At 34.2% G+C, this 27,487-nt stretch overlaps 2 protein-coding genes across 2 annotated transcripts; one reads left to right on the forward strand and one right to left on the reverse strand.

Moving 5' to 3' along the window:
* Window positions 1-5,985: 5,985 nt before the first annotated feature.
* Window positions 5,986-26,605, forward strand: LOC133836331 (calcium/calmodulin-dependent protein kinase kinase 1). The gene is made up of 7 exons (XM_062266754.1): window positions 5,986-6,116; window positions 21,586-22,630; window positions 22,691-23,045; window positions 25,575-25,762; window positions 25,818-26,051; window positions 26,115-26,404; window positions 26,472-26,605. Exons 2-7 carry the CDS (start codon window positions 21,656-21,658, stop codon window positions 26,542-26,544), a joined length of 2,115 nt encoding a protein of 704 aa, XP_062122738.1. The 5' UTR covers window positions 5,986-6,116; window positions 21,586-21,655; the 3' UTR covers window positions 26,545-26,605.
* Window positions 9,094-10,323, reverse strand: LOC133836332 (uncharacterized). The gene has a single exon (XM_062266755.1). The coding sequence runs from the start codon at window positions 10,306-10,308 to the stop codon at window positions 9,202-9,204; it is 1,107 nt and encodes a 368-aa protein (XP_062122739.1). The 5' UTR covers window positions 10,309-10,323; the 3' UTR covers window positions 9,094-9,201.
* Window positions 26,606-27,487: the final 882 nt, after the last annotated feature.

Below are 27,487 nucleotides of genomic sequence, written 5' to 3' on the forward strand. Positions count from 1 at the left end.
TAATTATCCTATAGGCTAGGCCAAATTGTGAATCAGGTTTCATTTTCGTTTCAATACTCACCAGTCTCGCCAAAAATTCTCCTTTGTCTCGCGTCAGTTATAGTGCACATCATTTGCATATTCAGTGATCCATCTATTGCAATGCGTGATAAATTTGCAGAGTGCTAGCATGCCTTGCCTACTCGAATCTCCTTCCTGGTGGCAGCTTTGCGATCCGTTTCTTTATTAGCGTCGGGTTCCTGAAATGGAATTTTCCATTTGGTAGTGATTGCAAAAAAGCTGCCAGGTTAATCACGAGACAAGAAAATGACACGTTTTTTGCCAAGTGCTGTTCATGAATAGCCTGCAGATCTCGCACGCTTTACAACTGGATTCGTATGAGTTGTTCAGGTCGTCTATACCTGAACCGTAGCTGATCCATCAATGCGCTTATGTGTTCGAGTGAATTAGCAAAGACTTGGCAGTGTTAGCGCATGATGTTTCAGTTCCAGTGACAGGCGCAAGTTGTTCTCCAGGTTTGTGCTGTAGTTTCCCTAAACGAGTCAACAATATCTTCTGGCTTGCCTCCAAACTCGGGCAGACCCGGCAGTTTAGGAATATTTGCTACTGTAGATCCGAAAACCATAGTAGATGGTGTCGGTGCAGAAGTGTCTCTTGTACTGTTATATGGTTCTTGACGGTCATGAAACAAGATGGCTGATGCCGTCAGCCCACTCACACTTGCCAATGACGCGAATGAATTAGGCGGGAACATTTCACTCAAAGGCACTGGTCGGGCTTGCACTCATAAGCACAGTTTAATTAGCACTAGTAAATGGCGGCAGATTTCCACTCAAATGTGTCGATCCGCTGATCCGCCATTGTTGATCGCGCCTAACTCATACTTAACGGTACATTTCGACTCACCAACGGATCTTTTAACTGCACTTGAGTCTGCGCCATTATGAGTTGAGCTTCCAGATTGTCGATCTTCTTAAAAAAAACTCGCAACCAAAGTGTCACTAAGCTGTGCTTTGCTAGCGCTATCTTAGTTTCGCGAATGCAGTGAATCCATGTAAAGTGCTACCAATGGCAATTTGTACACTCGTGCCACCAGCGTTGCTAAAGTAGAATAATGCTTCACCCGGCACTGAGTCTACTTAAATTACCAGCTCAAATTGCCTTTCTCTTCGAGACTGCAAATCAACGCAAATAACCGATTTTGTTGTATGCGAATACCAGAAAATGGTTATCGCCGATAGTATTAATAGATTAAAATAATAAGTACAAAATAACGGCAAGCATCGCTTTTGTTTTTGTTATTTTGTGGAAAGGGCATACACAAGATCTAAGACAAAACTTTGATTACGTTTTACATCGCCGTTTGCTTACGCGTCTTCGTGGCACCACTTACAAAAACAATTGCCCCGAAAGAACCGTTTGTTTTATTTTGTGCTAATCTTTTGCTTAAACGCAGCTGTGTTTGCTGGCTGACGAAATTTTTGCAAGCATTTGAGTTGAGAAGTGCAAAGCGGATCAATCGATCAATTATTAGGTGAGTGACTTAACACATAATATATGTATGTAACAGATAATAAAAGTCCGACAAGCAGTTAGCATAATATATAGTGAACGTCATATAAGAAGTTAACAGGAAGTGGAAATTATGACAGAAAATCTACGTTATGGCAATAATGACAGGAGAATGCGGCCCTAAAAAAAAAAAGAGAATTTCTTTGGTGTTATGATCGGTGAGTATTTTGAAAGATAATTATTTAATAATCATTATCTACTTCATTATCTACTAAAACTTTTTTAATCCTTTTTATTACCACATTCAATAACTGAGGACAAGTTGAGAAAGAATTACAGCTCCAAAAAAACGACATTTTAAAAACGCAAGTTGCCTTAAAGTAATAAAAGTATCCGACTTATTAAAATAAAGAAAAATTAAAATTAAATAAAAACTGTAATTGTAATTGTAAATTTTTTTTTTAATTTATAATGGCCGACCCTTCCATGGGGTCCGATGTAAGCACTTATTTTACCGGCCGTTCCATGGGGTCCCTATGTAAGTACTTAGTTTACCGGCCGTTCCATGGGGTCTAATGTAAGTACTTTCTTTAAACACCCTAATATGTTGCACTATTTCACTAGTTCGTGGGTAATCGAGGTGGTTGCGATTGACCCTAAAACAAAAACGGAAATTAAAGAACTCATTGCTAGGTGCCATTTTGTAATTAGTGTAGTCTGCTGGTAAGTGCTTATTTCACCAGCAACGAACTAGCGCTCAGAACTGCAGGGTTATCTCTATTGCCATAAACGATTTACGAAAATTGCTAGAGCATTAACTTTTAAAGTCGATATTTTTTAGTCGACTCTAAATAAATAAAAATAATTAAATATATTAAATACTACTATTTAAAATAGCTATAAAAAAAATATTAATTTTGGTGAAATATCAGGCTTCTGCTAAATTGAGTGACCAATCTGGCTATAAAATATCTAAGTTGATAACACGGGGAGGGATGCATCCTGCTTTTACATACATACTTTTCCTGCCGGCACAAAGTTAGAAAACACCTCTACCCAATGATTAGAGAGATAAACGAACGTGTACGAGGGTTGCTATTTATATTTCTGACCTTTTAATGAAAATGCGAATATTTATCATAAAAAATGGATTTATTGCTTTTCACAGTAGCAAGATTTATATACTTTTGAAACCAATTGTCGAAGCACTTTTTCCACTCTGATTGAGGCACCTCCAAAACATGGTTTTTGAACGCTTTAACAGCATCTTCTGGCATCGAAAATTGTTGACCGCGCATTTTTTGGGTGACAAGCCAGGGCTGTACGGCGGGTGACCCATCTATTCCACGTTTTGAAGTGTCAAAAAGGCGCGGGTTTAAGCTGATGTGTGAGAGTTCGCGTTGTCATGGTGCAGAATGATCCATCTTTTTGTTCGTTTTTCGAATTTCTACAAGGACTTCAGGCAAACAAATTGTGGTGTACCACTCAGAATTGACCGTCAAGCGAAACAGTCGCCACATGACCAGTTTTACCGAAGAAACAGGCGACCATTTGCTTCGAACTGCTTCTTCCACGAACAACTTTCGTTGGACTTGGCTCGTCTTCAAAGACCCACACGGATTGTTTTTTTTTTCGGGCTTATAAGCATAGATCCATGGTCATCACATGTGACGATCTTATAAATGTCTTTTGATGCACCGCGAATGTATTTTTTCAAAATGTCTTTGAACCAATCCACACAAGTCTTTTTTTTTGAGCAATTGTCAAATTGCGCAGGATCCAAGAGAACAAATCCGATCTTGCATTATCAGTACACGCACGGCTTTCATGTTTTCTAGCACAACGTCTGTTTTAGAACGACCTTCGTCTTCGAACGAGCATCGTCCACCATAGAATCCATTAAACCAGTTTTTCACGGGGCTATAGGATGGCGCTTTATCGCCTTACAAAGATTTAAGTTCATCGATGCCCTCTTGTCGTAATAATCCAAGTCGAAGGTTGTGAAAAATTTTTGCTCGAAAGTGTTCACGAGTTAATTTCGATTTTCTGTCTAGGTAAGTTTTTGATTAATTATTTATCGATATCAAACATGGTCACACATGAAAAAGGTGTATGAAGCTTTTATCGATAAAAGTTCAAACTTTTCTTTGGGAATTAATCCTAATATGGCTACAAGCACGGTTGCCAGATTTGGTTCTTTTGAGCCGAAACTGGCTCTATTTTTTCTCGTTGGCTCTTTGGCCCATCTTTATTGAAATTTGTCTTTGTTGCTAATAGTTATACAAATTATTTTAAATTTGAAAAAACGAATTCATTTTTTATTAATGCATTTTTTTTGCAATTCGTAATTCTGCAAGAAATTAAATTGAAATAAAGAAACGCACTATGTTTGACCGCACAAAGATTTAAATAATAATAAGATATTCATGATATGTCTGACAAAGACTTAAAAATAAATCTGAATATGTATGTCTCAGAACGACTTAAGCCTTAGTTGTTAAGCTGTTTCATTTCAGAAAAATCGTTTAAGTTTTTATACTACTTTCGAATGATAAAAGTTAAATAAAAAAATCAAAATAAATACTAAATAAAAAATTGGCTCTTTTTTATTCAAATTGGCTCATTATACCCGCTACCAATAGGGTAGAAGGGTATTATAACTTTGTGCCGGCAGGAAATGTATGTAACAGGTTGAAGGAGGCACCTCCAATCCTATAAAGTATATATTCTTTATCAGCATCAACAGCCGAGACGATCTCTAGCCATGTCCGTCTGTGTGTCTGTCCGTATGAACACCTAGATCTCAGAGACTATAAGAGATAGAATTATAATAGAACAGCATTTGTTATGTTTGCACGGAGATAAAATTATACCCACGCCCACTTCCGCCCCAGCAAATCAAAAAAAACGAATTACAAGCGTATCTTTAGAGCTATAGCGAAGTTGCGATCAGATAAAAATTGTGGAAGTTATTAAAGAAATACCTTTGCGTGGGCAAAAACGCCTACTTACTAGGGGTTTTAGTTGCTTTGGCCGACAATCTGGTATATTGTGCCGTCTATGGTATATTTTGAATGCGGTACTATATCGATATAACAAATATACCGTTTGGTATATTTTTAGTTTATTGGCATTTCCGGTATATTTTGAAAAATTACCGCAATATTTTGTATTATAACTTTGTGCCGGCAAAATGTATGTAACAGGTAGAAGAAGGCATCTCCCTATAAAGTATATTTTGATCCGTATGAAACACTGGATCTCAGAGACTATAAGAGATAGAGCTATATTTTTTTCGATATGTTTGCAACAAGTTTGTTTCAAATTTTTGCATTTTTTGGTACATTGTGCCGTCTATGGTATATTTTGAATGGTGTACTATATCGATATACCAAACATATCATTCGGTATATTTTTAGTATTTTAAGTATGTTCGGTATATTTTGAAAATGATACCGCAATATTTTGGCTATATTAAATTTGGGTAGCGGGTATCTCACAGTCGAGTGTGCGCGACTTACTTGTTTTTAATCTTTTTTTGTCTTATTAAAAATGTTTAAAGTGGCAACCGTGGCTACAAATGACCTAGGCCAGACACTTAAATAGCAACCCTCGTATAAATTGTTATTAACGCTGATCGAAATGATATTTTTTTGTCGGAGGAGTGTCCTTACCTTACACAGTGAAAATTATTGTGCTTCCCAGGCTGACTTTTTACCAATTACGCATTGCAGTAATGTTTTTTTGACGGGAACAGCCAATGACCAGAATTGTTTGCCAACGATATTCGAATGGGGAGGGAGGTCCCCAACTTTAAACGTAGTCGATAATTTGTCAAGCTTTGGATAATACCATTGAAAAAAGAAGTTTAAAAATAAGCTAAAAAGTGCCTTACTAGGAGAATGGCAAAAATTTCCAGTAGAAACCACCAAAAAAAAATATTTCTTCCACAGAAAATCCTCTTAGGGCTGTTCAGAAGCTAAAACGATGACACACAAAATATTAAGCTCAAACTGAAAAATAAAAATTAATTTAAAATAACTAGACGATACATACATGCATATGTACATACATATAACAATAGTAACAGGCTGCAATTTTTCACACCCATACAGCTGAATATGTACATAATATGTAAATACAAACATACATATGTAATTACGCAAATGCTAACAGAATATTTTTTTTATGGTCTAAGAGTTCCTTTCAAGAAGTACCGAAAAAAAAAAAAAATCGTCTAAAAAGGTATTTACAAACATACACACACATGTATATATTGTCAATGGAATGAGGGTATATGATGGTATGCATAAATGGTGTATATGTACATATATGTATATGTATGTATATACACATTCATAATTATCGCTGATTTTGTATAATTATAAATAGTAGTAGAATAAACATACGTATGTACATACATATGTACGTATGTATGTATTAAAAGTTTAAAGTTGCATTCGCTCAAGGTTCATTTTCGAGAAATTAAAGCTTTTAAAGCTATTGTCGCATAGCTAGCTTTAAATTAACTTTTGCTAAAGCTTGGTTAGTTCATACGATTCCTTTTAGTCTTCGTTCAGATTCTGAAGTGCTCTGTGTGCTATGTGAGTTTTTATTTGCCTAAAATCACTAAACAAAATAAATATACTATTTGTTTTTCGATTACTTATAAAATAAGAACAAAAATATTGAACATAATAATGCGATTAAATATGTTTATTCATACAAATATAAATATGTACTTATCTAACTTGTGATGCGTTTGGCTGGATTTACATATGTATGTATGTATGACTATGTATATAAGGATACATAATAAAGGTTATCCTTGACGTTGAACCGGTCTATTTAAAGCTGCGTGTGTATATATGTAAATATATACATACATACATATATTTATGTGTTGTGTACATCGATTGTGTGTGTTCGGATAACTATTTACAAACGTTGGTATGTTTCATTGGTACTCACATATGTACATATGTATGTAAATCTGATATTACACAAAACAGAGTCCTTATCAAAATAGAGAATTTAATTGACTAAAAAGTTCTTGATTCACAGCTATCAATAAAGTGCTACATTTAATGTATATATACATATACGTATAAATATGTGTATTAAATATGATTTATGTACAAATAATATGTCAATACGTATGTACACATGTACATCAGTAAAGTAGATGACATTTAAACTCTACTGATTGTGGAAGCTGCTTGAGTATTTGCAATTTGTAAATACTGTTCGGTAAAATTGGTGGGCATGTGTATACATACATATGTATGTACATACATATGTACTTCTGATTGTGTACTTCTACAGACACGCACACATATGAACAAAGCTACACATATACATATGTACTTATTTTTGTTTGTGCTCTTTACAATTAGAATTTACCTTACATTTAAAAAAAGAATATAGGGATTCAAAACAAATATCGTAGTTAAGATAATAGCCTGCCTCATTACGTCCTGTACGAACACCCATATTCATATTGTGGGAATGTCTTCCTAAGAGTACAAAGTACTAGATTGTGACTAGCGAAATCTCTAGTGTTTTTAAGTACAGCACTAGTTGCAAGTTGCTCACGAAAAAACAGTCACCAATACAAATATCTATATATCTATATATCTATATATATATATATATATATATATATATGTATATATATATATTTGTATATATGTACATTTTAAAGTTACTAATCAAACCCAAAATATATGTACATACATATATGATTTATTTTTATGCCTTTGAAAGAACTTTGTTTATTGATTGTCCCCGGAACTCTGTTTAGTTAATTAGAAAGCATTTAATTTTTTGGAATTCAGGATCAAAAAAACAACTTCAAAATTACTATTCTTATAAAACGAATTCTCAAATTTTGATTTGTGTGCGTCTAGAGCAGCAGACAGCTAATGTCAATGTAATGCTGTGGCAGCGTCTGTCAACAGCGCTGCTCACACTGTTAATATTCACATGCATGTCGATCGGCTAATAAATAAGCATATTTACTTCTTTTCTTACTCTTATTGAAATCGTGTCGGTGTCGAAGCTTGATAATTGACAGGCAAAATTATAAGTGGTAACACATACATGTACGTAATTGCATACATATGTACCACGACAATGAAATATTAAATTTAAACTTGCGCGTTTCATTTTATAATCAACAGTATAACACGTACTACTAAAAACAGTGTGATTTCTCTAGAATAGTGAGTGTGCTCGACTGTGAGATACCCGCTACCCATTTTTAATAAAGGCAAAATATTGCGGTATCATTTTCAAAAAATACCGAAAAGACAAAAAAAATACTAAAAATATACCAAATGTTATGTTTGGTATTTCGATATAGTACTCCATTCAAAATATACCATAAACGGCACAATGTACCAGATTGTCGGCCAAAGCAACTCAGACCCCTAGTAAGTAGGCGTTTTTGCCCATACAAAAGTATTTCTTTAATAACTTCCACAATTTTTATCTGATCGCAATTTTTCAGGAATCATAACTACCATAGTAATTATTATATATACCAAAATTCGCAACTCTAGCTTTAAAATTAGGCTTGATTTTTTTGATTTGCGGGGCGGAAGTGGGTGTGGCAAAAATTTGAAACAAACTTGATCTGCGTGCAAACATAACAAATGCTGTCGAAAAAAAATTATAGCTCTATCTCTTATAGTCTCTGAGATCCAGTGTTTCATACGGATCAAGAATATATATACTTTATAGGGTCGGAGATGCCTCCTTCTACCTGTTACATACATTTCCTGCCGGTACAAAGTTATAATACCCTTCTACTCTATGGGTAATCAGCCCATTCGGCCAAGAGCTCAAATTGAAGTTCGCGCAAATCTGGTAAATTTGTTTGCTTGCTGAGTTTATTCATGTTCGTGTTCAAACAGCTCATCTCAGCAATGATCGTTTCTAACGAAATCAAAAACGCAAATGACCAAACTCACCCCCCGAATGGACAAACTCAACGCGTATGAACAAAATCATCGCATATGAGTAAATTCAGGGCACATGCGTAAACTCAGAATGGTTTGCTAAGCACCGTTATTTTGCATACTATGTGTTGCTGTTGTTGCTAACTTTACGCCAGCGATGCCCAAGCCCACAAGAATGGTCGCAAATTTGTTTACTGACAACTGAGTTTATTCAATGCTTGCCTTCGTAGGCTGAGCTAATGTGAGCGTAAAATTTTGGAGGCTGAGCGAATGTGTGCGAAAGATTTCCTGAAGTGAACGAATGTGAGTAAACTGTTTCGGCCGAACGCTCACATCGTACACGAATGAGCTGTACATGTGCTGATTTTTATTCGTTGATGAGTTTCTCCCATTGAGTTGAATTGAATTATTAGCGGACTCAACAAAAATGCGAGTTTTGCAATTTCCGACCCCGGATTATTTCGCAGTCGTAAACAGTAAAACATTTGTGGTGCTGTTTTTGTACACTTGAGTAAAAGTGCACTTTATGTTGCGATGGCAAAACGATATTACCAAATTGATTCCCCAATTTTTTTAACAGTTGAGATAAAAAAAATTAAGGGCTTGAAATTTTTAAAAACTATTTTTTATTAATATAAATTGGTTTTACACAAACTGGATCTTTGTTAACTACAAGTAAGCAAAGCGTTTGCATTTCAAATCCTGATTTTATAGTTAGTGAATAATGTCAATATTTTTTAATATTATCAAAACAACTTTTCAAACTGGTATGCATTTCACTAAGTGGAAAATTCTTTGGGATACATTTCTTTAAAGCGTCTGTGTCCTCTTCATTATACGAGTTACTTTGTCGACGAAATCGAAAAGCTGAAACGCGACCATTATTTGTCTTAATATCGTAGTAGATTTCTAGTTCCTCAATTTTGTTAAATAGTATTTCGAAATTACGATCAGCATGTTGTAGAAATTTACACCGAATTTCATAATTTCCAAAATAGAAACAGTTGAACAACCGCTGAATTCGAAACTCAAGTTGCTGCATTATGTATTTACTGGTTAGTTCCGTCATCGCGAAAACATCAAAAACAACGTCAAGTTTAGCATCTGTGGTACACTTAAAAACTTTAGCCGAATACGGTTGTAGGAATTCAGTATATTCTTTAATGCAGCTTATATCACTTCTCAAATTCCAGTTTTCTAAAATAAACCTTTGAATATCTGCATAATACGTGAAAGTGTTTTGGATCGAGAGCATCGTATTTTGAGTGTATTCGAGAACTTCGTCAATTATCTCTGAAAACATTATGTGAAAGAACTCCATTTCCGCAAAATAATTTGTTAATAATAACTTGACCAATGTCGGTTGCGTCGATGGAATTTGTCGAAGGTGTAATAAAAGCGTATAACTTGAGTTTTTTACAACTTCATAATACTTTTTCGAATCATGTGCGAATGTTTTAGCAACATCAGCCGATAAATTAAAGAAATCCGATAAATCCCATAACTTTCTTGTTTGATCCCGATTACTTTTGTGTTTATAATCGATGACATTTAACATAGCAGATGTTGTAAAATTTTTTTGTAGATTTTCAAGAAAATTTCTAAGCTGGTTTTGTAAATTTTGTTTAGACAAATCAGCTGAATTCATGACAGTAAAAAATTCCAATGGTATGAAGTCTCCTCGAATTGAGTACATTCGTCTCTCATGTCTAGGGGATAGTATACCTATGTGTTCGTTTCCTTCTAATGAGCATGAAATTTTCACTATTAATGCCAAAGTGAAAGTCGTAATTATGCAACGCCACTTCATTTTTTTCCGTCTAAAATCAAACATTTTATATACATATTTCATTAAGCATTTTCTGTTTATATGTTACTTACTGATTGTTTCAACAGTCACAATAATGATTGTTTTAAAGAACAGAATGGATTGAAATCATGATGTGATCTAAATATAGGCGAAATAGGTGTTCCATTGTATGAGTATTTATTTGTGAAAATAAAATTACGCACACAATTATATTTACTTTTGTATATACATATGTATGTACATAAATATACGGGCATGCGTCAGAAAACTATAGATCTTGTAATATTTTTAACGGTGCCTTCTGCTAGACTGAAAACAATTGATTTAAATTTATCAATGAAAACATGGGAATAATATGTGTGTCCTTTTGGTTTATACGACGTATTTCTTATCATCAGATATTAAATACATTATATGCTGTTAGAACTGTGCTGCGACATAGAAATTTCCGTTAAATAGAACCTTACGCCGCATAACCATAGCCGCATATCCATAACCGGCTGTTAGAGAGGAACAGCTAATGGAGCTGCATCATTGATCATGCGGCAATGATTCTGAAAATGTGGCCGTATTTTGGCTAATATTTTGGTATATTCATCAAAAAAATCAGCTGGTTATATCTCGTGTCAATGGTGGCGCCTTAAAATTATTTCAAATTGTTTTGTAATTAAAAAAAAAAAACTAAAATTCAATAAATTAAAAGAAATAGACAAAGAATATGACTATTAAAATGTAGAAATATGAAATATATCAGAGTGAGTTGCTAATAATATTTGTCTGATTGTACACAAAATTTGTGAAATCATAAAGACTAGTCATGAAGGCGAAGGTGGTAATCTGCGTGTACAAATTTCAAAAACTGTTGAAGTAATAAATGATGATAAATAAAATGGGTAGCGGGTATCTCACAGTCGAGCACACTCGACTGTAGCTTTCTTACATGTTTATGTTCGTTTTAGTTGAGCAGTATAATCCGGTTATAGCGACGTTCAAGGGACCGACGATTTCACGTCGTTATACCCGGAAGACTCACTAACCAAAAGGAACAAAAAAAAATTTTTTTTTTGTTTATTTTATGGTTGCTATGTTCGTAATAGGTTTTTAACATAAAACAAATTATGTACATATATAATGTTCAACTTAACATTCATATACATATATAATTTGGCTACAATTAGTTAAATGTAAATATTAAGAGTTTCTTAATACATATGATGCAAAACAATTAGTGAATAATAAATTAAATATCACGAACATACATGTGTGTTTTCATTGTGCCGCACTATTTATAAAATTTCTCCCTTTTGGTAGATATGTTTATTTTTCTTATGACACTTTAGTTACTTTTGCACCTCTGAAAAGCTGTTTTACTGATACGAATTTGATGTAAACAGTTGCATCTTCCAACTTCAAGCAAATGCATTAAAGAAATCAGTTCATTCCATAAATTGGATATTTATATGAGCTTTTTAGAATATTTTATACATACATAAGTGTGCAACCGTTTAAATATTAGCGAAATAGAGCGAGCAACACTCTGAAAAGTTATGTATCTACGTTTAAGTTTGTACTAACCATATAAAATTTATTCATATACATATATTTATATATTATATGTATTTTATCTCTTTCAGCAATCAATGAACCTGGGACCACTAACCATACAATACATAGATGCGTCAAGTCATACATCAAAAAGGTATCATTAAAAAAAGGGATTAATGCAACCCCAGGCGGGCCGAGCGCTGCGATTCGAACCAGTGTTGCCATTTTAGCTAATTTATTGCTAGATCTAGCTATTTTGAAACTGCAAAAGCTATAAGATTTTGTGAAATGCTATTAGCTAGAAATCTAGCAATGTTTTTTAATGCTTCGGCTACTTTTGGCACTTTTTAAAAAGTTCCGATAGCTCTTTTACCGATAGGATGTATTTTGAGGCTTACTCATAAAATTTGCATTATAGTTCGATTCTGTTTATAGTTCATGTGCGAACTTAGTTCGTTCACTCATTAGCTAAATACAAATGTGAAATTGTGAAACTGTGAAGCAGTGCTGCCAGTTTAGCAATTTAGTTGCTTTAGTTAATTTGCAACGTTTTTTTTAAAAATGCTTTAGCTACAAATTTAGCAACTTTTTATTTCTCTTTTGGCAATTTGAGCTATTTTACTCAAGTCCTTTTTATTATGTATTCCTTTTGTCATTCACTGCAAAAATTGCGATTAATAGTTTGCAATAAAATCGGGGCTTATATTTAACCAAGTGGTTCGATTATACATATGAGCTACTTGAGTTCGCTGACTTGAAAAGTAGTTAACTGCATTTCGCCCCCTAATTGTTAACAAAATCATAAAAATACGAAATCCTGTTTTTTTATTTTTAATTTCAAGATTTTATTCTTAAATGAATTAAAAATGTGCAAACTTGATGAATAATGTCATTTAAAATATTTAGCGATTTTGTTGGCTATTTTTTTTGGATAATTTTCGCCATTTTTTTTTTCTGAAATCCAGCAATTTTTGCTCCATTCTCCAGATTCTGGCAACACTGATTCGAACACCAGAGCATGATACAATTATACAAGATAGTCTCGTCGTAAAAAAGCTTTCGTCAGTGCGCATTCGTATTTCGACGCAAGAAGGTTGTCTGCGGACGAATTTTTAGCGCAATTAACTTATGCAAAATGACATTTTGTAATGTATGCCATAGACACGGATAGAATTAAAACATTTAGAGAATTCTCATAAATATTATTAATATTGTTCATAAACAATTTACATTTAAAAAATAAGCCAAGGAGACATTAATATTAGCTTCAAAATATGTAAATATTAATATCATCGACTAAGGGTTAATGCGCTTTTTTATTGTCGTCTCGTTCACACTACCACGCTGTGTCTCTTTCACTCGCACTCATTGCTAACATAGACAGGGTACCAGCTTTTTGCGAGACTACCTTGTATAATTGTATCATGCACCAGTGTTCGAGTCGCAGCGCTCGGCCCGACTGGGGTTGCAATAATACTGTTTTTAATGATACCTTTTGGATGTATGACTTGACGCATCTATGTGTTGTATGGTTATTGCCTGGACGTTCGTTGTGCTTTTGCTTCTATGTCTACATATGCATATGATGTTTCATAAATGCGCGGTTAGCAGTATTTGTTTTTCCGTGACGAAAGTCAAATTGAAAAAAGTTTTTTATTTATCATATTTTCAATATCAATATTATTTTAATACTGATTTATGTCAGTATTCCATCCATTTATGTATTTTATGGTCAGAGTTACAACCATGCGTATATACAATGGGTCTCTCGAATATGGGACACCAAATGATATTTCAAACTTTCAGCAAACTGATTAGTTAACAAAACAACTACACAAAATGAAGTGCAGTACTAATTAATATAAATCAATATTTTGGACTAATCAAATAGTCTAGCAGCGGAAGTGCGTTTTGGGTGCGAAATTCATTTTGGTTGTGTTCTAAGAGATATGTACCTATCGAAAAAACATGCGTGTCACTATTAGTTCACTAGATGTGATGCAATTTAAGAAAATGAACAGGACACGGAAAAAAATCCCTTAACTCGAAGAAACGCTTTGGGGGATCTGGAATGTTTCAGTATGGTGAAAACAGGGTATGTCACTCTAAAAACATTCTAAATTAACAGAGATCAAAATTGAGACTGGTAATAAGAAACAGTACATTACAGTAATTTCAATGCATTTTTATATCCGCTACCTTTAAGGTAAAAGAGTATTTAAACTTTCTAGCTGAAGGCCTTTGGAACCATTGCTTTACCAATAGTGTTAGTATTAATATTAATTAAAGTTAACCTGTTTAAATAAATAAATAACTTTCTGCCAACAGGAGATGTATGTATGTGAAGGAGGCCGAGACGATTTAGCCAGGTCTGTCTGTCTGCCAGAGACTATAAGAGGTAGAGCTATACTTTTTTCGACAGCACTTGTTAGTTTTGCTCGGAGATGAAGATATCTTTAGATTTTAGCCACTCCCACTTTCGCCCCGCAAATCAAAAAAAAAGTGTAATTTTAAAGCTAGTTTTTGGTACATACGATAAAAATTACAGTCTTTTGTGGACATCAGATAAAAGTTATTTAAGAAATTTTTAGATTGCAAAGAGCGGCTGATAAATAGGTAAGTATTATTTTATTTACCCCTAAACAGCTGTTCGCGTGATGCAGGGTAGGGTAAACGCTTGCATCAATGAACTACATCATTGAAACAGATGAATTTGGTCTTAACTTTCTAAAAGAACAGACGCTTGCTCAGCGTTATAATCATTGCGGAATCAGATTTTTTTGAACCTCGAATCCCAAATAGATCCAATCCTGCTAATGCTTTTTTCTTCATAAAAAGCCTGTCGGAGTCTGTTCTGCCGAAGTCTGATCGTTCATTATCGCGAAGCGCGTTCCGATGCTTTCACAGGCGATTGCATGAGCACACTGCTTGCTCGATCTTTTTACTACCTACGCCATAGCCATCGAACCACACTCAGCAACAACGACAAGACGCTGTCGCCCCGCAATAACTGTACTTGTCAAAGCTACAAAATGCAGACAACCAATCACAGCGCAAATAAAGGATGATGCAATCTAACATGCATACTCTTAAATACGCAGTGTCAATGTGCCGATACACACTTGCAACTACGCAGTGTCAATGTGCCGATACGCACCCACAATGTGCCAACACGAGATGCTGCACTACTCCCTCTCCGACAAGTCTTTTTTTTATTGACTTCAACAAACATTCTTGCAGCATTTTTGCTTCGGCCGTATTTAACGATGGTGTCAGTTGGTCAACATTGCGGTATAATCCGTAAACTATTGGTATTATTAGAGAAACCGTTATGTACTTGCCGTCGGAAATTTTCTCTGTAGCATCTTGAAATAGAGTCAATACATATGTTGCATATGTCCTCTAAAATAATAATTTCATTGGCAGTAAATGGCAGAGGTACATTTGCTGTGGCCAATAAAACGGTTGATATCGTTTTGTTTTAATTTGTCGCTCTAGCATGAAGTATAAGTTGTTGGACCTAGTTGGTATTTCCTGTAACAAGCTAAGCGGTTTTTCGTATTCTTGGGTTTTTTTTAATTTTACCTATATATATGTACAATAGTGCTTTGCTTAAAAAATTTGACGGTGGCCTTACATTTCGCAAATAAGTTTTTCTAACACAAATTGTTGTTTTACATTTTTAAACCGTCTTGCACAACAAGATTCATACTGTGTGCGAAACATAGCAAAATACGAATCTTTAAAATCTCACATGCTTTTAGCGTTGAGCTTGCGTTACTCTAAGACGCCTTTCAAAGTTTCAGCAATATTTTGTGCTGAATGATACGTCGCATCTTTTAATTTGTGCTGAGTGACGCTGTTCCAAACTGAAAGCAATCGATAGAATGACATGTCACAGTTAAAAATTAATCATTTGTGCTTGATGTGAAGTCCAATCGCATATCAGAGCAATACTGGTTGTTTCCTTCAGTTTGGTTTTTAGGTTGAGAATACCCTCTTCAAATACACCTTTTACCAGCACATATCTTAGATAGGTTTTGCTGGGAATTTTGTACCTGAGGTCAACGATTTGAGAGTACTTGATAAAATCTTCATTTTCAATTATATTGAACATCTTTTGCGATAATTTTGGCTAATGCACGATCGATGTCTCTCTTCCGTCTAGAGATGGAGTGCATGCTCGATCTTGTGCTGCTGCTTGCTGATGCAGGTAAATTTGAGTCATTGGACTCACTTGCCCCTGCAGGTTTGTCAACAGCGTCATCGATTCCGGACGAAATTGGTTTAGGTGATGTCTCAAATTTGACGTGTTGCCAGTTTCTTATCGTCAGATCGCATGAAGTACTTCCATACCTTCGATATGCCTTTCTTACGTTTGAGGGCTTCTTGCTGTGCGCCGCTTGCGTCCGAGACAGCGCTGCTGCCTCAACATGCTACTTCGACGTCACTGCTAAGAGTAGTTGAGCTACGTCGTTTTGGTTTAATTTTTTTGTTATGTGTTCAAACCGTTTGTGTTGAACGCTTAAAATAAAACTTACAAATACACTTGCACTTACATTGTTCCACTATTGTTAGGAACTTTACCATGCTATAAGATTATTTCTTTTTTTTTTTTGCTTTCCACTTTCAAATATATGATTTTTATTTTGTGATGTGCAAAGCGTTGTGCAAAACTATCGATAGTGCTAGGCTGCCATCGATGGCGGTTCGATAGCATCAAACTATCGATAGTGCCTAAAGTTAAAAATAAAAAGTGAAATGTATGAGGCTGAAAGCATTTAAAAAAAAAGTTGCCCATTTTTTTAAAAGTTGCAAGAAATATAAAAAAACTTCCAATAATGAAAGTTCTCAAAGTTCTCGGTTTTCATTCGAAGATCTGGAAATCTCCCTAAGTCGTACCCATGATACAATTATACAAGGTAGTCTCGTCGAAAAAGCTGGTACTTTAGTAATCTTGACAATGAGTGCGAGTTAAAGAATCTCAGCACAGCAGTGTGAGCGAGACGACAATAAAATGCGCATTAACCCTTAGACGATGATATTAATATTTACATATTTTGAAGCTAATATTAATGTCTCCTTGACTTATTTTTTAAATGTAAATTGTTTATGAACAATATTAATAATATATATGAGAATTCTCTAATTCTCTAAATGTTTTAATTCTATCCGTGTCTCCGGCATACATTGCAAAATGTAATTTTGTACAAGGGTTAATTGCGTCGAAAAACGAAAACGCACTAACGAAAGCTTTTGCCGACGAGACTACCTTCTATAATAGTATCATGGTCGTAGCAATCCTCTTCACTCTACTTTACAATATGTTATTAGTTGATGTTCGATAATGAATATAATAGAAATTGATATTGGGAAATGCAACGCGATAATTTCAAAACTTATCGAGAATGTCGACATTTTATAATTTAATGCAATAATAATTAATAAGGAATTAAACTAAAGCAAAGTTATTTAAAGCAGACTCAGGCAACTTATTTGCAGCGTACTGTTATGTTTTAGTAGACGAGCGAGTAGTTGTTCGTCTTTGCTTTCAGCAACTACTGTTCTCCGGCGCATGTTACAATAACACAAGGTAGTCTCGTCGTGTGCCTTTTCGTTCGGTTTCGAGCCGTTATCGTTCAATGCGCTCGCGCTTGTTGAAGGGAAAGGTTGTATGCGGACGATTTTTTCTCTAAATATTAACCCTTGTGCAAGGCAAAAATGTCAGATTGCAATTATATTATATATATATATAAACTTTATGATAGAATTCAGAACCTGTTCAAAATAATTAGTAATCAAAACCAAAAACAACGATTACTGTCAACTTCTAAACTATAAAAAATTAAATCATAAAAAAATTTGAACTCTTTTTAATATAGTGGAACAATTAAACCATATGCGCCATTTAAGGGTTAATCACAAAGCTCTACTGTCGATTCTTTCGCACTCACTAGGCGCAGTCGTTTCACTCGCACTTATGTATGGTATAGATAACGGATAGCTTTTGCCGACGAGACTACCTTGTGTTATTGTATCATGGCATGATACAATTATAGAAGGTAGTCTCGTCGGAAAAAGCTTCGTCAGTACGCATTCGTTTTTGACGCAAGAGGTTGTCTGCGGACGAATTTTTTTCTGCAATTAACCCTTATGCAAAATGACATTTTGCCATGTATGCCGTAGACACGGATAGAATTTAAATATTTAGAGAATTAGAGAATTCTCATATATATTATGAATATTGTTCATAAACAATTTACATTTAAAAAATATGTCAAGGAGACATTAATATTAGCTTCAAAATATGTAAATATTAATATCATCGTCTAAGGGTTAACGCGCATTTCATTGTCGTCTCGTTCACACTACCAGGCTGTGCCTCTTTCACTCGCACTTATTGCTAACATAGACAGGGTACCAGCTTTTTTCCGACGAGACTACCTTGTATAATTGTATCATGATAGAAGGTAGCATGATAGAATTATACAAGGTAGTCCCGTTGGAAAAAGCTTTCGTCAGTACGCATTCGTTTTTCGACGCAAGAGGTTGTCTGCGGACGAATATTTTCTGCAATTAACCCTTGTGCAAAATGACATTTTGCAATGTATGCCGTAGATACGGATAGAATTAAAACATTTCGAGAATTAGAGAATTCTCATATATATTGTTAATATTATTCATAAACAACTTACATTTTAGAAATATGTCAAAAAAACATTAATTTTAGCTTTAAAATATGTAAATATTAATATCATCGTCTAAGGGTTAATGCGCATTTCATTGTCGTCTCGCTCACACTGCTGTGCTGAGATTCTTTCACTCGCACTCATTGTTATGATTAAAGAGGGAGTGCTTTTGACGACGGGACTACCTTGTATAATTGTATCAAGGTATCATGCACACGATGAGACTACTTGTGTTATTGTATTATGTGTTATTGTATCCATGATACAATTATACGGACGAATAGTCTCGTCGGAAAAATGACATTTTGTCAGTGCGTATTCGTATTTCGACGCAAAAGGTCTGCGGCATGATACAATTATACAAGGTAGTCTCGTCGGAAAACAACTGTTCGTTTTAGAAATATAACAATGAGTGCGATTTTAGCTTTCAAATATGTAAATAGTATCATCGACTACAATGTTAATGCGCATTTCATTGTCGTCTCGCTGACACTGCTGTGCTGAGATATTTTCACTCGCACTCATTGTTATGATTAAAGAGGGAGTGCTTTTGACGATATTTTTACCTTGTATAATTGTATCACGTAACACACGATAAGACTACTTGTGTTATTGTATTATGTGTTATTGTATCCATGATACAATTATACAAGGTAGTCTCGTCGGAAAAAAGCTTTCGTCAGTGCGTATTCGTATTTCGACGCAAGAGGTTGTCTGCGGCATGATACAATAACACAAAAAAGTCTCGTCGCGTGACTTAACGTTCGGCTTCGAGCCACTATCGTCAATGCGCTCGTGCTTGTTGACGCGAAAGGTTGTGCGCGGACGATTTTTCTATAAATATATCCCTGGTCAGCGGACGAATATGTCAGATTGCAATTATATTGTGCAAAATGACATTTTGATAAATTAAGAACCTGATACTAAAGAATTAAAACATTTCGAAAATTAGATTATTATCATATATATTGTTAATATTATTTATAAACAACATTACATTCTTAGAAATATGTCAAAAAACATTAATTTTAGCTTTCAAAATATGTAAATATTAACTATCATCGTCTCAGGGTTAATGCGCATTTTCATTGTCGTCTCGCTCACACTGCTGTGCTGAGATTCTTTCACTCGCACTCATTGTTATGATTAAAGAGGGAGTGCTTTTGATGACGACAATGACTACCTTGACGATAATTGTATCAAGGTATCATGCACTTTGACATATGAGTAAATTGTTTACTACTTGTGTTATTGTATTAAATGTTTTATTGTATCCATGATACAATTATACAAGGTTAATCTCGTCGGAAAAAACCTTTTGCGTCGAGTGCGTATTCGTATTTCGACGCAAGAGGTCTGCGGCATGATACAATTATACAAGGTAGTCTCGTCGGAAAAAGCTGTTCGTCTTTCTAAACATATAAGTGCGAGTGAAAGAGGCACAGCACAGTAGTGTGAACGACGACAATGAAATGCGCATTAACCCTTAGACGATGATATTAATATTTACATATTTTGAAGCTAATATTAATGTCTCTTTGACATATTTTTAAAATGTAAATTGTTTATGAACAATATTAATAATATATATGAGAATTCTCTAATTCTCTAAATATTTAAATTCTATCCGTGTCTACGGCATACATTGCAAAATGTCATTTTGCGCAAGGGTTAATTGCAGAAAAAAATTCGTACGCAGACAACCTCTTGCGTCGAAAAACGAATGCGTACTGACGAAAGCTTTTTCCGACGAAACTACCTTCTATAATTGTATCATGGTCAGCGGACGAATTTTTAGCGCAATTAACCCTTATGCAAAATGACATTTTGTAATGTATGCCATAGACACGGATAGAATTAAAACATTTAGAGAATTAGAGAATTCTCATATATATTATTAATATTGTTCATAATTTAAAAAATAAGTCAAGGAGACATTAATATTAGCTTCAAAATATGTAAATATTAATATCATCGTCTAGGGGTTAATGCGCATTTCATTGTCGTCTCGCTCACACTGCTGTGCTGAGATTCTTTCACTCGCACTCATTGTTATGATTATAGAGGGAGTGCTTTTGCCGACGAGACTACCTTGTATAATTGTATCATGCTCCGGCGCGTCGTATCTTGATTAGGTTCACTTGTTGAAGCCACTCCCTTTGTAAGCGCGGAAAACTCATCCGGCACGACTTCCTTTTGGAACTAAAGCACCAACCTTGTAACATTTGAATATCTGACTGTGCAGACTTTTATCGGTGTTACTTGCGATGGTCACATTTGTATTGATGTTCATTTTATCGTGAATTCCTAAGTTGAAGAGGTGAACGATAGTTTTCGATTTCTGGGCAATGTGCATTCAATAGTGTAGTCGAGGATGCCGTTTTCCAATAACGCATTCAATTTTCAACGCTCATGTTGTCGTATTTAGTAAATGCAAAGGTGTGAACATCGCTTAATGATTTCGAATTAATATTTCAGTTAAGAGGAGACTAAATATTTCTTGTACTAGTTGCTCTATTAGTTTAGACTAAAGCTGCATGGACTAGGTCTGCATGAAAGTTTGTTGTTTTGTTATATTTTTCATAATTACGGATACAACTCCAGTTCACGCTTTAAGTTGCTATTTGAGTTTTTGTTTTGCATCTATTAATGTTGGTGTTAATTAATGTTAGTTAATTCAAAAGGGGTCTTCGATATTTTATAATTGAATGCGAAGGCTAGTAACTCAATGCGATATTCATAACTGCTGTTCCCAGATAAACTAAATCGCGTCATCCGGCATTTCGTTTTTAAGAGCTTTCCCTGATGAGGGAATGTGGATGTCAAATCAACTGTTCTGCAGACGAAAAAATAGACCACCTACTGTTCTGCACTCATATCGGCAAAGTGAACAAAAACAAATATAGATAATTTTAAAAAATTTAACAGAAAACGTGTGAGGCATTTTCTCGTGTACAGAAATAGCATTAAATAAAGTTGTGGAATCGCAAGACTGCATATGAAATTTAAAATAAATAAAAATATATGTATATACTAGTTCCTAATAAATATTTACATGTCTTAATAGGGATAGTGCACAGTACATAGCCTTTCTAAATTGTAAAATTTATTATTAAGGCATATGAGTAACCAAAATCATGTCGGAGTTATCTAAAACCAAGACGTCACGCTTTATAAAAGAAAAAGTGTGTGAAACAGATGAAACATGCATGAAAATAATTAAAGAAAATAAACTTACTTCATCTGCTGCACAAAATGTAACAAACAACTGTGATTATGATGTTGAAAATATGGAAGGTTGTGATCACAAAGAGCTCAACTTAATTAATACGGAATCAGCTTTTATATTTAATAATCAAATGGGAAAACTGCACATTGATGGTAATGACCCAATTCAATGTATGTCAATGCATTCTGAAATTCGCGAATGTGCCCGTTCTCGCTCAAATATCCATGACAAAAGAGAACATAGCACAAAAAACAAAAGGACCGATAGGTATAATGATCCTCTAGATGAACAAATGCAATGTGATTGCAAGGACCTAAGAAAAAAAAATTGCACAAAAGAGAGTGAAGTGATTTATGAGAAAAATATATTGACAACATCAGAAAATGACAACTCGGCATCAGAAAATAAATGTGTCTTAACACATGTAAATAGAGACAATGATGTTCAAGCCAATGAAATAAAACATTTCCCCACACTTATAAAATCCCAGTCGCTAGACTTATATAATGATGACTGTACTTTTGTAAGTATTGAACAGAAGTTGCATAACCGTCTTCTTCCAAATATAAATGAGAATCGGTCAACTGATAACCAAGAGCCACAAGAGTCTAGAAATGAAACATCGAGATCGGAAACAATTGAGCATTGTACTACAGGAACTGATGGATGCCAACAGATAATTCAAAAGCCAAATATTTTAACAGCAACATTTAAGACTACAGAATCTCGCCCAATATACCCTAATGTACCATATAGTCCGTATGGAAGCCCAAGATCAGTACGACGCCGACCTCCCCTGCGTGAATCGCGCAGAATTTCCATCGAAAAATCCGGAAGCTTTTTGCAACTCAATCAGTATAAGCTTATGGATCAAATTGGTCAGGTAATTACAACATATTTTCATTTTTGTCACTCATTAATTTATTTGAACAATATTCTACAGGGCTCATACGGACTTGTAAAGCTAGCTTACTCTGAAGAAGACTCCACACATTATGCGATGAAAATTCTTTCAAAAAAACGCTTAGAGCGCCAAGCTGCCCTTATGCGACGTAGTCCGAAACAAGCCACTTCTTATCTGGATCGTGTTTATCGAGAAATTGCGGTATTGAAGAAACTGGACCATCCCAACATTGTGAAGCTTGTTGAAGTTTTGGACGATCCTTCAGAGGACTCGCTCTACATGGTTTTCGAGCTGGTAAAAAAGGGAGAAGTCCTTTGTATACCCACAGATAAACCATTGTCTGAAGAGCGTGCTTGGAGTGTAATTCGAGACTCATTACTTGGTTTAGAATATTGTAAGTATAACATTTTTATTTGTGACTATGAATATTTTATTATATGTAGTAGAATCTATAAAAGAAAACAAGTAAGAAAGCTACAGTTCAGTGTGCTCGACTGTGAAATAACCTCTACCCATTTTGAATAAAAGCAAAATATTGTGGTATTATTCTCAAAATATACAAAAATACTAAAAGTATGCCAAATGATTGTCAGCCAAAGCAACTAAGACCTCTAGTAAGTAGACCTTTTTGTCCATACAAAAGTATTTCTTTAATAACTTCGACAATTTTTATCTGATCGCAACCAAATTTTCATGAATCACAATTATACTTATTATTGTATATGAGCATTTCCTCGGGTCGCGAACGTACGTTCGTACGCGTTAAATTAAAAATATAGTTTAAAACAAACGTTTCCTGAAACTGTTTTTTTTGCTTTTCAATAGCATTTGTTTAGCTCTTTGGTTAGTGTATACTATGGGACTTACCGAGTTTCAATTTTCATAATATGCAGAAAAACATGCGGACGCGAACGTACTAAAAATGGAAGTCGACTTTGGCTTAATCTAGTAAAATTCAAAAATCTGCGAATTGGAATGGAATATTCTAAATCAATACCTTTTCTTTTAAAAAAGTTCATGTAGCTTCATAGCAAGAAAGTAATATTTTTTCAAAATTTTCATGTTGGTATTTAATTTGTTCAACAATTGAATTAATAATAAGAAAGAGTTAAAAAATTACTTACGGTCGGGAGCGTACGTTACTTTAAAAATCAATATAAAACAAGTAAGAAAGTTACAGTCGAGTGTGCTCGACTGTGAGATACCCGCTACCCATTTTTAATAAGGGCAAAATATTGCGGTATTATTTTCAAAATATACCAAAAATACTAAAAATATACCAAAGGGTATGTTTGGTATATCGATACAGCACACCATTCAAAATATACCATAGACGGCACAATGTACCAGATTGTCGGCCAAAGCAACTCAGACCCCTAGTAAGTAGGCGATTTTGCCCATATAAAAGTATTTCTTTGATAACTTCCACAATTTTTATCTGATCGCAACCAAATTTTCAGGAATCATAACTACTATAGTAATTATAGTATGTACCAAAATTCGCAACTCTAGCTTTAAAATTATGCTTGTTATTCAATTTTTTTGAAAGTGGGCATGGCAAAAATTTGAAACAAACTTGATCTGCGTGCAAACATAACAAATGCTGATGAAAAAAAAAATATAGCTCTATCTCTTATAGTCTCTGACATCTAGGTGTTCATACGGACAGACGGACAGACACACAGACGGACAGACGGACATGGCTATATCGTCTCGGATGTTGACGCTGATCAAGAATATATATACTTTATAGGGTCGGAGATGCCTCGTTCTACCTGGTTCATACATTTCCTGCCGGCACAAAGTTATAATACCCTTCTACCCTATGGGTAGCGGGTATAAAGATTGGCTAGAGTATCCTCAACGATTTTTTATATTTAAAATATTTGTACTAAAATAACTTAACACGTGAAGTGTCATCCACCTGCTTGCAGTTAATGCAAAGCAAATAGAAGAAAATTATGGGTTTGGACGCGAACGTACGATTAGAGCATACATATGTAGATGAGAAGCAAAATAAAAATGAAAAATTAATTGAACATTTTTCGCTCACATGGAACTTTTTTCCTCTTAGTGGATTGTGCAATAAAGAGATGTGGTAGAAAATTATAATAATTAAACATAAAAATGCATTTAAAAGTAGCTATAAGTGAATAAATTAAATTTTTTTTAGTTTTTTTTTAAACAACTGAAATATGCTATGGATCTATTGTATTATGAAAACTTTGACATTCTTTATGAAATTATACAAAAATATACGATGATTATGAAGATTTTTTTTCGGTCTTGGTTGACCTTTTGACAGGTATGCCCATATACCAAAATTCGCGACTCTAGCTTTAAAATTACACGTGTTATTCGATTTTATTTGATTTGCGGGGTCGGATGTGGGCGTGGCAGAAATTTGAAATGCAAATTTGCGACTAATAATAATCATATTAATATTAATAAATAATATCTGACCGCAATATGAGGTTTAACAATAAAATGTGATGATAGTGATCAGATAGTCTCTGAGATCAAGATAAATAAAAAGTATAATTTCGTAACTGCATACAACGTGAAGAGAAGAAAAACAATAGTCTCTTTATCTAAAAATAATAGAAATAATTAACGTACAACGTTCCTTAAATATAAATAGGAAAATGCAAGGCCTGAAAGATTTTTATATTCAGTTCTACATATGTGTGCGTTTTTACTTAATTATCAACTTCATCAGAAACTTTGCATAAAAGCCAAACAATACCGCAACTTTATTGCACTTCTGCTCTTCAGGCCAACCTTGGACCATCAGAGTACATCGCTTGTTATGGCAGATTGCCTGAGTACCTCTTCGTGTTATTCTCATTCCTATTACCGGATTTATGTTACACAATTCCTTTAATATTTTGTATTTTTTTATATACATTTTCAACATTTACAGTGCATTATCAGAAAATTATTCACGCGGACCTTAAACCAGGAAACTTATTGTTGACTGAATGTGGACATGTGAAAATCGCAGACTTGGGAGTATGTAATGAGTTTCTGGGAGAAGACGCCACAATGAGTAATGGTTCTACAGCTGGAACACCCGCTTTTCGAGCCCCTGAAACCCTAGTTTTAGGCCAGGTTTGTAAAACTTAAATGAAAAGCTGTGCATATTAATGTATTGATTACTCCTTAGAATGTGTACTGTGGTCGAGCGGCAGATATTTGGGCGCTAGGTGCAACATTATTTTCATTGGTTTATGGCAGCGTTCCTTTTATAGCTAACTCAATACCTTTACTTTATGAAAAAATAAAAAACGACGATGTGGTTTTCCCAGACACACCAATAATTAGTGGTAATATGCGACACTGTATTATTCGAATGCTTGAAAAGGATGCTTCACATAGGATAACTTTGCCACAATTGAAGGTTCGCACAACAATTTTTATAATCTTTCAAATTAAGGTGTTCACAATAATAGTTTTATTTTAGATTGACCCATGGATCACAAGAAATGGAATTAATCCATTGCCTACAGAAGAAGAAAATTGTTGTCTAGTACAAGTAGACGACGATGATATAAATTCGGTTGTTCGCAGCATTCCGAAGCTTGATACTCTCATCTTGATCAAAACAATGCTGAAAAATCATTCATTTGGCAATCCATTTTTTAAAGGAATTTCGGGAAAGACTCCTCAACCTGGTGGTTCTAGATTACAAAAGTTTATTCAAGCTGGTAGATCAAATTCGGCACCTGGTTCATACCATATGGCATTAGACAGGTAAACAGAAAAATTATGACATATGTTATGTATGTTTGATTAAGGTTGTAATATATTTACTTTTCAGACAACCATCAACGGATAATGTACTCCCATCATTGACTGAACATAGTCCAAATCATAGAATTGAAGATTTATAATAAATAAGCACGATATCAGGATAAAATAAAATACTTTGCGATTAAATAATAACACCAATAATTTGTACATTTTTAAGAAAGTACTTAGTTTTAAAGTATTACCGGCCAAGCCGACGAATCCTGGTGATACCTTTCACGAGTGCTTTACATATATACATATGAATGTAACTATCGTCTTTAAATGTATCTTAATTAAATATTTGATTAAAATAGAGTGAAATCTCTTTTGAAAAGTTCCACAATTTTTGTCCGGCCAACAGGGGTGCCCTTCCAAAGAAATTTAAAAATGTATTTAAAATTAGTTTCGCAAAAAAAAATGTACTCCCTAAGAAGTGCGCATTATAGATTTTTCCGTTAGGGAAGTTTCACTGTATATACTTAATTTACAATTCTATACATTTATATACTCGCAATTAGTACCAATTTAGTTAAATAACACGTATTGTGTTGAATTGTTGCATAATATATAAGTTTTGCATTACAAGTAATCTTTGTTTTTTATCTCACATAAAGTCCATGCACAATCAAACAACTAAAAACTTTTTTGCCATGGTAAATACAAAAAATACATACATAAACTTCAAATTTAAAATAATAAGTATAAAACGTAACGTACCAAAGTGCAATATAAAAATGAATATTAAATATATTAATTTTTATATATATTAAATACATATGTTTTAGTACTACTGTTCCAGTTGTGGCAACCGTAACTGCAAGATTGTACAAAATATTAAGACCACACACAAAGTGTGTGCATTATACTCTTTTATTATTCAACTTTTTGCTTTAATCTAGTTATGTGTTAATATATTTACCGGAAAAAAATTCCCAGATGCTACGATTTATTAATACGGAAATGACTACATATCAAGTTTATCCATCAACTGAATTTTATAGTGCTTGAGGTTGACTTTCAATACTTAGTAAAAGACGGCTCTCA

The sequence above is a fragment of the Drosophila sulfurigaster genome, chromosome 2R (genome assembly GCF_023558435.1).
Source record: "Drosophila sulfurigaster albostrigata strain 15112-1811.04 chromosome 2R, ASM2355843v2, whole genome shotgun sequence".
In the NCBI taxonomy this organism is placed as follows: Eukaryota; Metazoa; Arthropoda; class Insecta; order Diptera; family Drosophilidae; genus Drosophila; species Drosophila sulfurigaster.